Here is a 15,540-nt window from a genome sequence, read left to right on the forward strand (position 1 = left end):
TCATTGCAACCTAAGTGAATATAGGAGGAGTAGGATATAAAAACCTGAAAGATAGGATGTGGCACAGCCTCCTGTTAATAACAAGTTTCGAATATCTAGTGTATCTGGATCACAATTTAAATAGTTCCCTTTTAATCACCACAACATTCAGCTCCTGGAAGTTAGACGATCCTTTGATTATGGCTTTGGACGTTGAGGGGCCCCAGCTTAACTATCAAGCTTACCTCTGAACAGATCATTTGGCAAAACCTTTAACTCTGCACTTAGTCCATACCTGGCTCATTTTGGGCAACTCTTTATCTGTTTGATCTTTTTCCTTGGCTAAATCCTTAATCATTTGCTTCAGCTGTTTCTGATAATCAGCTGCATCACCTGAAGACACAGGAAACACAATATAAACTTTAAGCTAAAATTCAGTGAAAGCAAAAAGGAACATCGGTAGAACCAGGTGGTGAGGGAGCAATTCCACCAAGCAAATTGCATACACAAACTGAAAATAGAGATTATATATTGGAGAGAGTTTGATCTACAACGGACCGTGAATGGAGTGTGGTGGCTGGGTGACTTCTTGCTACAAGAGAATCCCTGAAACCTTAGGCTAGAGGAATAGATGTGGGGGGCCGGGGCATCACCCAGGACACTGCAACTTAAAAAGGTTTCTGGCCTCTGAAAGCAGTGGGCTGTTGATTCACAGGAGGGAGGGAACTAGGTAAGTCCTCTTCTAAGCTGTGAAATTGCTAACGGTTGCAGCGTGTGCCTGCTGGAAGATAACGAAGAGAGGTACATACCATTTGACTTCCCAAAAACCAGGGGTCTTGACGTCGACAATAGAGGATTCTTTAATGGTGACTGGCTGTCTCGATCATTTTCAGTGAGTGCTTTAAAAAAAAGTTACATTGAACAAATCATTCCATCTTACCCCAAACTGTAATTTAGCTTTTTATGTAAGAAAGAAGTAAAGGCTAAGCCAGCAGCCTACAGGCTGCAGAGTCTGCAGGGACCGGGAACCCAGGTGTACGCCAAGCACCATCTGGATACAGAGTAAAGAAAACATCTTACAGACCAGGTAATGCCTTTTTTTTTTATTCAGATACTGTTTTAATTAATGAAATACAAACTCACAGGACATTGCCAATACTGACCTGGGAAAATGTAATAAAATCCTTTTCCTAAAACTTCAAATATATGTATACATATACATATAAATTCTAGAAATAAATGTACAATTAGATTTCTGGATGGTGGAGTAATTTTCAATTTCATAGCATTTTTTCTATAGTGAGCACATACTGCTATACTTGCTAAATTTTTACCAATTGAAAACATTACTGAATCCAAAGCATTTTATCTAAAATTACAAGTTTTCTTGAAATATACAAAAATACAGTCAGAACATTGTATTGCTGGTAATAGAAAATGGCAGAGCCATTTTGAAAAACAGTCTGGCAGTTTGTTGAAAAGTTCAGCATAGGGTTACCATTTGAACCAGAAATTCCACTCTTATGTATATACCAAAGGGAAATGAAAACATACCCACTCAGAAACTTGTACACAAACATTTATCTTGAACACATTTATAGGAGCATTGTTCACAAGAGCCAAGTGGCAACAAACCCGTGTCCGACTGATGAATGGATTAGGGCATACCTATCAAAGGGACTATCAAATTCATTTATAAAAGGAATAAGTACTGAGACATGCTACAACACGGATGACCCTTGAAAACAGAGCAGCAAGACACAAAATGGCACACTGCATTATTCCATATATAAGAAATATCCCAAAATAGGCAATTCTCTAAAGACAGCAGGGCAAAACGGATGGACTGGGAGCAAGAGCCAAAGGGTATGGGCCTTTCTAGGGTGATGAAAATGTCTAAAATTGCGATGATGGTTGTATAACTAAAGATACTAAAAATCACTGGATTGTGTATATTTTAAAAGAATGCACTGTATATGTGAATTATAGATCAAAAAGCTCTTACAAATAATTACAAAGTATTATGGACACAGGATCCTCATATTTACTAGTAAAGTCACTCAGAATAAATAAAAGGCAAAAATCAGTTGGTAATCCAACAAATATCCCCAAGGTGGCACCAAAGCCTTGATAAGCTACTCTCCTTCCTAGTTAGATGAGTTTCCTGCATTTGAGGGGTGGGATGAGTTTGGAGTTTTGGGTTTGGGGGTTTTTCTGTAACATATAAAGTCATTTTTCCAACCTTGTACAAAAATTCTACACAGTGGCACATGTGAGCATCCACTCATATTGAATAGGAGGAAAATTATTAAGGCCTGGATGGTCCTTGGGGCAGTCATGATAGTAACAGATTTTTTAGGTAACAGTTGCTAGATGTCAAGAGGATACTGGGTCCCTATGCCTCAAAGGTGAACTGTACAAGTCACTAACAAAATGCTCTAACAGAAGACCAATACAACCAAATGTCATGGGAACAGAGAGAGGAATGGTTAATTCAAGTGGAGAGCAAGTGTCCAGAAAGGAGACAGGTAAAGATTCAATAGTTGCAAGGAGCCAGAAAGGCCAGCCAACCATCTTTGCAGTCTGTAACATGGAAACCATCACTGCCCAGACTGTACACTAGGGGACACTGGAAGAGGCTTGGAGCTCACTGAAAAAACTCCGTTATCAGTTATTGATGGCCAGAAATATAGATAAATTGCATTAAGGGAAAGTAGTAAAGGTTATTTATATACAATCTTTAAATGTCCTTTTGACCTTTCTACATGAGGTATCTGAACTTTCATAACATTTTTATGATACAAGTAATATAGTCTTGTAATTCAAGACTATAAATGAATTACGAGACATTTCTATTAAAGTTTTTGGTGTCTCACTTCAAATACTGCACAAGTGAACATCTCTTGAAGGATTTACATTTGCTAGCTCAAACTTGTTTTAACGTGGTAGATAATTTCATGGCTTCAATAAATGCCAGCAGGGAATTGGATTAGTTGGGGTGCATAGTTTTCATTCTCTATCACTGTCACCACCACCACCATCTTCATCACTTTCTAAATGGGATTCTCATGGAGGGGAAAAGCCAGTTCTACTGTGTTTTAATCTCTGGTAGAAGAGTACGTACACTGCTTTCAACACAATTTGGCCTTCAGATGCAGGTGAGACACTACAGTGATTAAAATAATACCATTCACCATGTTTTTTCTTGCAAAAGCAGAATAGTGCCTTCCTACCCTCCCACAGTGGTTGAAAACAGAAATCAAATTATAGCAGCCAGGACTTGCATTTGGATTAATTAGGAATTCCAATATACCCAAGTTTTTCATAGGAAAACCAACTAAAGTATCCAACTTGGGTCTCAGAAAACCACTTGAGGGTGCTGGATGGCTCAGCTGGTTGGGTGGCTGCCTCCGGCCCAGGTCATGATCCAGGGGTCCTGGGATTGAGCCCCCACATCGGGCTCCCTGCTCAGCGGGGAGTCTGCTTCTCCCTCTTCCCTCTGCCTGCCACTCTGATCTCTGTGTCAAATAAATAAATCTTAAAAAAAATCACTTGAGATGTAACAAGTACTGGATGCTGGGATCAAATCCATTTTAGTGGCTTAACAATTTAGGTAATACCGGGGATTTTCAGCACCTAGCTCTTCTAAAATGTTCAGTGCAATATTACAATATCACAAAAGTTTTTAGGAGGTTTGTATTCTACACCTTTCATATTTTTCAAAATCCTCTTTTGCATTTTCAGCTCCAATCTAAAGGACAGATCTTTTGTGTAGCTTAAGTGGTCCATCACCAAAGTGAATGTGCCTGGTGTCATTTCTGATGTAGTTGGTATCAGTCTTAAATTGTTAAACAAGAATGCAGTCTTATCATTTTCCTGTGTCCTGTGAAAAGTTGACCTTTGTAAGTTTCCTTGGCATGTCATGCATTATCAGAATCATTATTTCCTCCAACTGACTTATCCATTCTCTGAGAGAAGTTCTTGATCTTGGCTGGATCCATTATTAGGACTTCTAAATAATGACCTCTTCAAGACAAGCTGTCACCATTAGTGAGAACTGTTCGGACAAGAGGTGGAAGCAAGTGTCATTACCAAGAATTTGAATGGCTCATATGTGTTTTACTTAAAGTGTGTAATCAAAACAGCTTCTCCCTTAGTGACAAATGTAATGTTGAATTTTTTTTGGCTACTGTGACTGGATTGAATCTAATATGTTTTTTAAAGATTTTATTTATTTGAGAGAGAATGAGCAGTGGGGAGGGGCAGAGGGAGAGAAAGAGAAGCAGACTCCCTACTGAACAGGAAGCCTGATGCGGGCTCCATCCCAGGACCCTGGGATCGTGACCTCAGCAAAGGCAGACACTTAACTGAGCCACCCAGGCGCCCACTAATATTTTTATATTGAGTATTTCAAAATAAAGCTTTTCCTCTTTCGTACACAGATACTGCTATATTTGTCTATAGTTACATTTCAAGGATTCAAATTCTAACACTGGCTAAACATCACTGATTAAGTATTTAAAACCTCATTCTTGGTTGAATTTTTGCTTAGAATCCAAACTTTGTTAGCACATGTTAATATATTTTCATGTGTGCTTTCAGTTTTCAGTTAAGTCCATTCAGGTTTTCAACATGAAATCCTTTTTAAAATAACTATCTTGGGGGGCACCTGGGTGGCTCAGTCGTTAAGCGTCTGCCTTCGGCTCAGGTCATGATCCCAGGGTCCTGGGATCGAGCCCCGCATCAGGCTTCCTGCTCCGTGGGAAGCCTGCTTCTCCCTCTCCCACTCCCCCTGCTTGTGTTCCCTCTCTCGCTGTGTCTCTGTCAAATAAATAAAATCTTAAAAAAAAAATAAATAACTATCTTGGGGCGCCTGGGTGGCTCAGTTAAGCATCTGCCTTTGGTCCGGGTCATGGTCCCAGGGTCCTGGGATTGAGCCCCGTATCAGGCTCCCTGCTCCGCGGGGAGTCTGCTGCTCCCTCTCCCACTCCCCCCTGCTTGTGTTCCCTCTCTCGCTGTGTCTCTCTCTGTCAAATAAATAAATAAAATCTTTAAAAAAAACTATCTTTAATCAAATGGCAAATTGGAATTATCTGTAAGATTTTTCCTTTTACCCCACTTCTTGACAAAACCCTTCCTTTAAACAGCAATGCACTTTGGTGTCTGTAAGGCCTCAAAAAGAAACCTATTTCTTCACATAAAGAACACAAGACTGGAGCAGCCCAAATTGATTTAGATTGAACACTTGAAGATAGGTCCAGACCAGCAGGACCCCTGTGGAGAAACTGCTGTGCAAACATAACAACATATTCCCTAAATCTCAGCATTTCCGGGAGGAGCTGGTGACATCAGCTCCAGGCTCGGTATGCTCTTACAGAGAGCCTCCTGCGTCTACTTTGTGCTCATTTACCATTTCCAATATAGCATTCTCGGTAGCTTGCTCTGATGCTTCTTTCTAAGGAATCTAATGTTCTTCCAGGAAATGGTCTTCTGGACGTCCAATTAGTATAATTAACTAAGCAAAATGACCAATATCTGTAGATTTATCAATCTGCAGTGAAAATCCCTGATTTAATAATCTTCTGGAATACTGTTGAGCCCGACTTCACCTGATATAGCATCACATCATCTGGACTATTTCTTTTCTATTTCCTCTGCTAAACACATACTGTTGCAATCATTATGGAGCCAATAAAGAGATCTCTTCCGGAACTGTGAGGGCCTGGGCTTAGCACTTCCTTGCTTCCTGAGTTGCATCAGATACCTTTGTAAAAGCAAGCTCACAAAAGCCTTTTCCCTCCATAATACCCTTGCAGAGTTCCAAGAGCTCCGCACAAGGTGGATGTTTGAGGCTTTGTTTTGTACCATGTCTCCCTCATCTGGCAAATGAGACATGACTTTCTGCACATACAAATTCAAACTTGTAATCCTCAGTATACTTCCTAATTAGTGAGTTAGATTTTTTCCCCCACTAATGTGTTTGTCCCGCCTTTACTCAAAAAGTTATGATGGAAAGTAAATATTTAATTTAAATTAAAACGAGCCAAATGTATTGTGGATTTTCATGGCCTTAAGCGAACTGATGTCTAAATAGAGGTTTTAGGTTGTCTGCATTATTAAGACTTTTCTTTAACTGCATCAAAAATTCAAATGTTAGGGGCGCCTGGGTGGCTCAGTCGGTTAAGCATCTGCCTTCAGCTCAGGTCATGATCCCGGGGTCCTGGGATCAAGCCCTGCATCGTCATTCACAATAAAAACTCTCAACAAAGTAGGTCTAGAGGGAACATAGTTCAATGTAATAAAGGCCTTATATGAAAAACCCACAGCTAACATCATACCCAATGGGGAAAAAGAACTTTTTCCCTGAGGTCAAGAACAAGGATGTCCTCCCTCACCACTTTTATTCAACATCCTACTGGTAGTCCTAGCCACGGTAATCGGAAAACAAAAAGAAAAGTCATGCAAATCCGTAAGGAAGAATTAAAACTTTCACTATTTGCAGGTGACATGATACTATATAGTGAAAACCCTAGAGACTCTGCCAAAAAGCTACTAGACTACTAGAACTAATAAATGAATTCAGTCCAGTCACAGGATATAAAAATCAGTGTACAGAAATCTACCACATTCGTATACACTAATAATGAAGCAGCGGAAAGTGAAATTAAGAAAACGATCCCATTTACAACTGACCAAAAATAAGATACCTGGGAATAAACTTAACCAAGGAGGTAAAAGACCTGTACTCTGAAAACCATAAAACATTGATGAAAGAAATTCAAGACAACACAAAGAAATGAAAAGACATTTCATGCTCATGGTTGGAAGAACAAATATTGTTAAAATGTCCATACTACCCAAAGCAATCCACAGATTTAATGCAATCCCTATCAAAATACCAGCAGCATTTTTCACAGAACTGGAACAAACAATCCTAAAATTTGTATGGAACCACAAAAGACGCTGAATAGCCAAAGCAATCTCGAAAAACAAAACTGGAGGTATCACAATTCCAGATTTCAACTTATACTGCAAAACTGTAGTAATTCAAAACAGTATGGTACTGGCAAAAAAAACAGACACATAGATCAATGGAACAGAATAGAAAACCCAAAAATAAACCCACAAATATATGATCAATTAATCTCAACAAAGGAGGAAAGCATATCCAATGGGAAAAAGTCTCCTGGACCACTTCCTTTCACCATACACCAAAAAAAACCTCTCAAAATGGATTAAGGACCTAAATGTGAGACCTGAAACGATAAAAATCCTTGAAGAGAGCACAGGCAATAATTTCTCTGACATCAACTGTAGCAACATTTTTCTAGATGGGTCTCCTCAGGCAACGGAAACAAAAGCAGAAATAAACTGTTGGGACTACATCAAAATAAAAAGCTTCTGCACATCAAAGGAAACAATCAGCAAAACAAAAGGCAATCAATGGAATGGGAAGAAGGTTATTTGCAAATGACATATCTGAAAAAGTGTTAATATCCAAAATATATAAAGGACTTACACAACTCAATACCCAAAAAACAAATAATCCAATTAAAAAATGGGCAAAAGACACGAATACACATTTCTCCAAAGATACCCAGATGGCCAACAGACACATGAAAAGATGCTCAATATCACTCATCATCAGGGAAATGCAAATCAAAACTCCAGTGAGTTATCACCTCACACCTGTCAGAATGGCTGAAATCAAGAACACAAGAAACAAGTGTTGGCGAGGATGTGGAGAAAAAGGAACCCTTGTTCACTGCTGGTGGGAATGCACACTGGTGCAGCCACTGTGGAAAACAGTATGGCGTTTCCTCAAAAAATTAAAAATAGATCTACCCTATGATCCAGTAATTGCACTACTGGGCATTTACCCCAGAAATACAAAAACACTAATTCAAAGGGTATATATGCACCCCTATGTTTATTGCAGCATTATTTACAACAACCCAACTATGGAAGCAGCCCAAGTGTCCATCGACTGATGAATGGATAAAGAAGATGTGGTGCATATATAATACAGTGGAATATTATTCAGCCCTAAGAATGAGATCTTGCCATTTGCAACAACATGGATGGAGCTAGAGAGTATAATGCTAAGCAAAATAAGTCAGAAAAAGACAAATACCATGTGATTTCACTCGTAAGTGAAATTTAAGAAACAAACAAGCAAAGGAAAAAGAGACAAACCAAGAAACAGACTGTTAACTACAGAAAACAAACTGGTGGTTACCAGAGGGAAGGTGGCGGGGTGGGTGAACTAGGTGATGGGGATTAAGAGCACTGAGTAATGTACAGAATTGTTGAATCACTCTGTTGTACACCGGAAACTAATATAACACTGAATGAAGATATATAAAAAATGAGAACTCCATCTTTACTATCTTTGCAATTTTTCTACAAATCTAAAATTATCCCCAAATAAAATGCTTATTTAAAAATCGAGAATAATTGAATGAAATAAAATCAGTCATGTCCTATTTAGCAATACCAGACACAGATGATGATTGTGAAGAGTGACAACAATATTAGTAGAGGAATAATTATGCATGTCTTCTATGTTAGTAGGAAGACATTTGTGAAAAATAAAGGCAAATTAAAGGAAAAACTCACTAACTTATATTGGCATAAAAGGCAAAGAACTTCATGGATGCTAAGCCATTTGCAGTCAATAATGAGTCCGTGGGAAGGTGGAGGAAGGTGGCTGCTACAGAAAGCTCCCCGGGGAAACTTGCAGACCATATGCCAGTTCAGTAATGGCTCAATTCAGGAAGCGGACCAAGAAAGCCACAGATGATGTCCATGTACATTTCCAACTTTTCTAGAGGTGTTGGTTAAACGCCACCAGGATCTCGTGGCCCCAAAAACTTCCTTCCTAGTCTCTCTCATTGGGAAGTTCTGTCAGGAGCCCCATCCAACACCAGAACCACGGCACTGGGGTCCAGAGACCATGTTGGCATTACTAAGCCACCTCTGCGACTTTCAAAGATCCAAGGAATACCTTAAGGTTATGGCCAAGTATAACCTCATAGGTTTCAAAACTGATTTCTTTGTTCCCGGTTACCTGCTTAAACTTGAGGGAAGCATGGTCTTAACATGCTGGACGAATGGAATCGTCCTTCAAAAGAGGAGGCTTAAATAACCACCTATTAAGGCAACCAGGGTCTGCTTCCCCACACATTCCAGAGGCCAGTGGTTCTCAAAGCGTGGTCCTCAGAACCAGGGAGCCGGAAACTCTGGAGCGGTGCCCAGGAACCTGGGTTTTAACAAGCCCTCCAGATGATTCCGATGCACCCTCAAGTTTGGCAACCGCTGTCACAGGCTATACAGTCCAGTACTGAAAATTTGTTATCAGCAACCCCAGATTGGAAACATCTGTTGACTCAAGTCTAAATGAAATTTGAAAAGAGAACAACTTCAGAGTCACGCACAAAGTTTAACTTGTGTCAAAGCAGAACAGAACCTACGTTTTCCCGGTAGAATTTCTTACCTGGAGGAATGTGAAGTCTATATAACAGTTTGATTTTCTCATTCATTTCTCCATTATACATAACATCTGCCAAAAAAAAAAAAAAAGAGAGAGAGAATGAGTAGATGCAAATGGTTAAAGTATATTTGTTGTGACACAAACTCACTGGGAGGAGGGAACTCAGTGCGGTCTGTACCTGTTCACCCAATACTTCCCTGCCCCTCCCCCAGACACACAGTGTTTGAAATGAAAACATACAAGGTCACTCTTGAGCTGCAAGATAACCTCGTGAATTTTGTCTGGCCTCATACCTTCTGAAAGATTTTAATTTCAGGCCAGTCCCTAATACATTTCATTGTGTGGATCTGCTTGCTCCATGGTCCACCCTGTCTTGTGTTCACAGACTCCTGTCCCAAATTAACTCACTACACAATGAAGACCCACAGGGTCCTACCGAGACAGCTCACAAATGCCTTGAATTCGATCAGGTGGTCCATGTTGTCATCCAGGAGCCTGAAAGTCCTCTCAGCGAGGATCTCCGTGTGGGCCCCACAGGTCCATGGCGAGACAAGCTGAAACAAGTGCGCAAACTGCCGGGCATCTATGCGGTACTGTTCTGCATAAGGCCTGCTGGGGTCGTGGCGCGGGGCCATGGGCCGGGGCTGCTCCCAGTAACAGCTCATCATGTGCTCTCTCTTCAAACAAGAGGGAGAGAGGGATCTGTGAGAGATGGGGGCACCTGTGGGGGGCTGCACGTTTAAAAGCCAAGGTTAACTTGGCCTTCTCTCAGGACTCACTTGGCCTCGTAAATTATGTATTGAATAAGAACATTATAACACGAACAAATGAAAAAAATTAAAGTATTTACAATCTCATTAGATCAAAAGATCTCCCTTGTTATCTTACACTTGTTGCCCACAAGAATATGTAATTTTGACCTCTTTCTCTAGAATCTTTTTTTTTTATTGCAGCACACAATACCTAACAAAACTTACCATTTTAACCATTTTTCAATGTGCAGTTCAGCTGCCATAGTTTTAATTCTAGGAGACCTAATTTTTATTCTGCTATTTTCTCATCAAATCACATCTGAAAACAAAAAAGTGCTAGACAGATCTACACAATACAGAAGAAACCAGTTGCCCTGGTTGCCTGTGGGGAGGGAACGTAGAGGTGGGGACTCACATGTAGAACCAAGTCTTTTTTTTTTTTTTTTTTTTTAAGATTTTATTATTGGAGAGAGCATGAAAGAGAGAGCAAGCGCACAAGCAGGGGGAGAGGCAGAGGGAGAGGGAGAAGCAGACTCCCCGCAGTCCCCAATGTGGGACTCGATCCCAGGACCCTGGGATCATGATCTGGGCTGAAGGCAGATGATTAACCAACTGAGCCACCCAGGCGCCCCAGAACCAAGTCTTTTTACTGCATACTTTCTTATAAATTTTGAATTTTGAACCAGATTAATATATTAACAATTCAAAAAACTGGAAGTAAAAAAAAAAAAAAAAGTGATTCAAAGTCTTGGGAATACACTGACAACTAGAGCAATCAAAACTGGCCCTGTCCCTGAGGTTTGCCTCTTTAGAACGCATCTCTTACACCCACGCTAAGTCACCTCTTGGGACATCTCGGCTCACTGAAGTAATTCCCAATGACTGCGGGCTTCTGCACAATTTCAGTGTCCTCCCCCCATCACGGTGGCGTGGAAATGAATATGGAGGCTGTAATATGTAAGCACAGATCCTTGGATGAAAACCAAAATGCCATTTATAATTTTACTGTCATATTTGTTGGCAGCCAAGTTCTTCGAATAGCCTTTGCAGAATTGTGAAAAATACCACAAGAACTTTTCAGTGTGAAACAACAGTCTAATGAATTTCCATTCCTAAAAACCCAAGACACACTACTAAAGTCCATTGTGTATCTGTGCATCCTGTGATGCTTAAGACCCACAGAATCCTGCCAAGAAAAGTTATAAGTAAGCAAGCCAAGGACTGATGCAATCAGTTTACACAGAATCCTACAGAAAAACAAACCGATAAAAAAAAAAAAAAAAAAGACCATGGATATAAGCAGGTGATACAAAGAAGTACACAATTATCTGTACGGTACTCAACCTTGCTAATGGATAAACAAATTTAAATTAAAATAAAATGCAATTTTCTACAAGACTAGCAAAACTGCAAAAGATCTATAATAAAAGCTGGGTGGGTGTGGAGTGTAGGAAATGAGCACTCTCAGGCATCATCAGTAGAACTGAAATTTGAAAAATCAAATACATTTTAGTAATACAGGCTACAGTTTGGTTTGTGCATCTCTAAGGGGCCCCACCCCACAGAAACTGCACCACTGATGAGTTGCACGTAGGGCTGGGGGACTCACTGCCAGGCTATCAGGAGCGGATCACTGTGCCTGCCTCCCTGCCCCACTTCTATCCACTCTCAAGCAAGGATGCTTCCAGCAGGGCACCTGAAAATTTTCTTTGCTGGGTGATTTAAGTAGCAAGACCTGAGAATCCACCTAAATAGCCAAATGTTAGAAATATGGTTTATTTACTATTACCAATCTGATAGATTATAAGGCTATTTTAAAATAAGTAAGACTATGTGGCGACATGGAAAAGTGTTAATAACAGTATGGAGGGAAAATAGAAGATAAAGTAGCACATGTACCAGCCAAATATAAAAATATGCTACATGTATGATGGGGGTTAAGAGTCCTCACAAAGCATAGGAGGTGGGAATGTCAGTAATGGTCACTGTTCCATCCACCAAGGCCTGGGAACTCCGTGTAGAACAGTGTGGAACGGGCTACCAGCACGGAAGGAAGGCCCTCTGCAGAGCACAGTGCTCGTGTGAGCCGTAGGCAAGCGAGACGAAGACGGAGCTGGCAGGTGGGGCAGCTGACGTGGGCTTGGGCCTGTCACTCCCTCATCTTCCCAGAGTTTCCTACCTTGAATAAGTCATAGAGTTCTTCCAGGTCTTCAGGAGGAATGGAGACTTCCGGGATAACAACGCGGAGCTTGAGGAAAGAACCAACAGCAGTGGAGTGAATTCTCTGCCTGCACCTGGGAGGATCAGAGGGAACAGGGGGGCTCTTCTTGCTCATGGGGGATGCCAGGCGCAGGTCCTGTCTACCAGAGCAGTCTGTTCCTTTCTGACGCCAGGATCACGTTATGGTAATTTTCTCAAGGTGTTTACCCTCAGCCTTGCCAATTCACACATCAGTGCCTCAGGACAAATGCGTGAGTTCTAATGGAAGTCAAACTCTAGCAAAGACGAGGCTGGGGCAGGAAGTTCCTCCTGAACAACTAACACTGCAAGCCTTCTGTGCCAGGCATTTTCTATATTGTACCTCATTTAATCCCAGATGCTGGGTATTAGTATCCTCATTTACAACTGGGGAAACTGAGGCTCACGGGGCTTAACTTGCTCACAATCTGTCTGACTCTCAAACCCCTGTCTCTACACCAGGTCACCCTAATTCAATGCAGGGGGGTGGGGTGGCATTCTTTTTTTTTTTTTTAAGTTTATTTAGTTTATTTTTAGTAATCTTTACACCCAACGTGGGGCTCAAACTTGGGACCCCAAGGTTCAAGAGTCACATGCCAGCCAGGTGCCCCAAAAGCTGGCATTCTTAACGAGACCCACGGGAACAGAGCCCGGGTTAGCGCCCGACTGCCATTCTGACAACCCATGACTCACTACGTTCTGCTTTGTGGTATCTTCATGGCCCTGGAGAACCCTGATCCTGTGCTTACAGCGCAGGTGCTCGATCTGCTCCACAGACTGGTCTCCAAATTTCTGCAGAGAAATGAACGTCCCTCAACATCCATCTCTGACCAGGTTTCCCAGAGGATGAGGGGGGGGATAGGGCCAGGCCCAGCTACCTCATAGGAGTCCCGGATCAGGTCGGCAATGTCAGTCCCAGGGTAGGGCTCCTGGTCATCGGAGAAAAAGGCATGGTGGCTGCCAACGGGGGGTCCAGGGCTGTCCTCATTCTTAATGTGATCTAGAAACCTGAGCACACAACCCACCGCTGAAGCACTGGTTTCCCCTCGCCTATGCACCGCACCACACCCGCTAGCTTCCCAGGGGCCGGGGGACACGTCAGAGCACTTTCAGACACAGCTCATTCGTCTCCAAACACTGGGAGGAGGGCAAGATAGCAACTACTGTGCTCCTTTAGAGGAAAGGACACATGCCTAAAGCCAGACATGTTAATCTGGGCCCCCTGGGTAGGTTTCCAGGGACCTGGGACTCTGGTGAAGTCAATACACAGTTCTGTGCATACATGTGCCATTGTAAGCTTCCACAGTATTCTGAAAGGGAAACTTTCATCTGTCTTTCAACTTGCCCTCAGCTACAAGAGACCCAGGTTCCAGTCCTCGGCCTCGTGGCACTTTTCTGGCACTGCAACACACCAAGCCCCTACACATCAAACGTCCGAAACCTCCCGCTGGCTGCCTGAGACCACCATTTCCCAGTGCCTGCCTGCCCCATTCCAGGCCACTATGAGTGTGTATCTCCCCAGAGACAAGCGCAGATGGCCCCCTCTCCTCCTGTACGCTCTCACTTGCTGGAGAGGAGCTGGGAAGATGGCGCTCTTCACCACATGCAGGCAACAGTGCCACCTGACTGGCTGGCTCTGGGGGGGGACCACGGCGTGACAAGTGGCAGAGTGGAAGGAAAAATTCCACAGTGACAGCCCTACTGGGCACCCGCTGCTGCCTCCACCTGGTCTATTTTGCAGAGCCTGTGATAGCCCTCCTCAACCCTCCACCCCACCCCCCATGAACCCACCTGCTGAGGACCATGAGGGCCTGGCCATCGTCCTTGCTGCTGCACAGGCCCTGGGCGTTGGCTTCCAGCACGGCCAGCCCCAGCTGGAAAATGGCTTTGATCCCATCGAAGAAGAAGCAATCCACGACGCTCACCGCACTCTCCAGAGGCATAATGCTGAGGAACAAAGTCAGGAACCAGGAGAGAGAGATGGACGCTAGGGCTGAGAGGTCGTTCATGTGCTCCGCCAGCTCGGGGAGGTGCTCCTTGATGAGCTCCTCAAAGACCGACTGGTCCACCTGGGCCCCTGGAAAAGGCAGGCCACGGAGACTTGGTTGGGGAAGGAGTCACACTTTCTAAAGTTAGCCTGAAATTGAAACTACTCTGAGATGAGCAGAACAATGAAACAGAATTTGAGTCCCGAAAAGGGACTCGTACTTAACGGATCTTTGACACTGACTAGAGTAATTCAGTGGGGAAAGGATAGTCTTTTCAAAAAATAATGCTCAATCAAGTGCACACCTGTGTGGGAGCAGGGGGGACCTCAAGTCCTACTTCACATCATACAAAAAAATACATTTGTAGTGGGTCATAGACCTCAATATAAAAGCTAATACTATAAAGCTTCTAAAGAAAAATACAGGAAAAAGGCAACATTTCTTAGGACACAAAAAGCACTAGCCACAGAAAAAAATTATAAATTGGACTTCATGAAAATAAAAGACTGGTATTCCTCAAAAAACATTAATAAAAATAGGAATGCAAACTTCACACTAAGAAAATATTTATAATACATATACCTGACAAGGGTCTTGTATTCAAAATAAAACTCTTGCAACTTAATGGTCAATAACCCATTTTTTCTTTAAGTAGGCAAAAGATGTGAGCAGACACTTCAAAAGAGACAATAAACAAATGGCCAGGAAGCACAGAAAAATACGTTCAACATCATTCATCAAAGAAATGCAAAGTAAAACCTCCATGATAGATCCCTTCTTCCCCGCTAGAATGGCAAAACTTAAAAAGACAATTCTGAAGGCTAACAGGGATGTGGAGCAACCAGAACTCACACATTACTGGTAGGAGATCTGTGACCACAGTGAATCCGCTTTGAAAAACCAACAGTTTCTTAGAAAGTTAAAAATCCATCTAACCTATGACCTGGCAATTCTACTCCTAGGTAAGTACTCAAGAAAACACGGACAATCTTGAGTCACAGAGAGACTTACTTACACATGAATGTGTATCTCAACTTCACTAACAATAAAAGATTGGAAACCACGCAGACCTCTAAACAAATCATGGTCT

At 42.1% G+C, this 15,540-nt stretch overlaps 1 protein-coding gene across 3 annotated transcripts in view; it reads right to left on the minus strand.

The window, feature by feature from the left end:
* Positions 1–15,540, minus strand: part of TBC1D8 (TBC1 domain family member 8) — a 100,866-nt gene that overhangs the window by 2,275 nt on the left and 83,051 nt on the right. For all 3 annotated transcript variants that reach the window (XM_028103855.2, XM_028103854.2, XM_028103853.2), the window contains 8 exons: positions 14,254–14,539; positions 13,341–13,470; positions 13,156–13,254; positions 12,404–12,472; positions 9,909–10,149; positions 9,476–9,541; positions 789–878; positions 275–372 (listed from right to left, as the gene is read on the minus strand). In XM_028103855.2, coding sequence (XP_027959656.1) covers positions 275–372; positions 789–878; positions 9,476–9,541; positions 9,909–10,149; positions 12,404–12,472; positions 13,156–13,254; positions 13,341–13,470; positions 14,254–14,539 — 1,079 coding nt within the window. The remainder of the gene's footprint in view (positions 1–274; positions 373–788; positions 879–9,475; positions 9,542–9,908; positions 10,150–12,403; positions 12,473–13,155; positions 13,255–13,340; positions 13,471–14,253; positions 14,540–15,540) is intronic.

Source organism: Eumetopias jubatus, unplaced genomic scaffold, assembly GCF_037043125.1.
Source record: "Eumetopias jubatus isolate StellerSeaLion01/CBP00866 unplaced genomic scaffold, mEumJub1_p1.0 scaffold_9, whole genome shotgun sequence".
In the NCBI taxonomy this organism is placed as follows: Eukaryota; Metazoa; Chordata; class Mammalia; order Carnivora; family Otariidae; genus Eumetopias; species Eumetopias jubatus.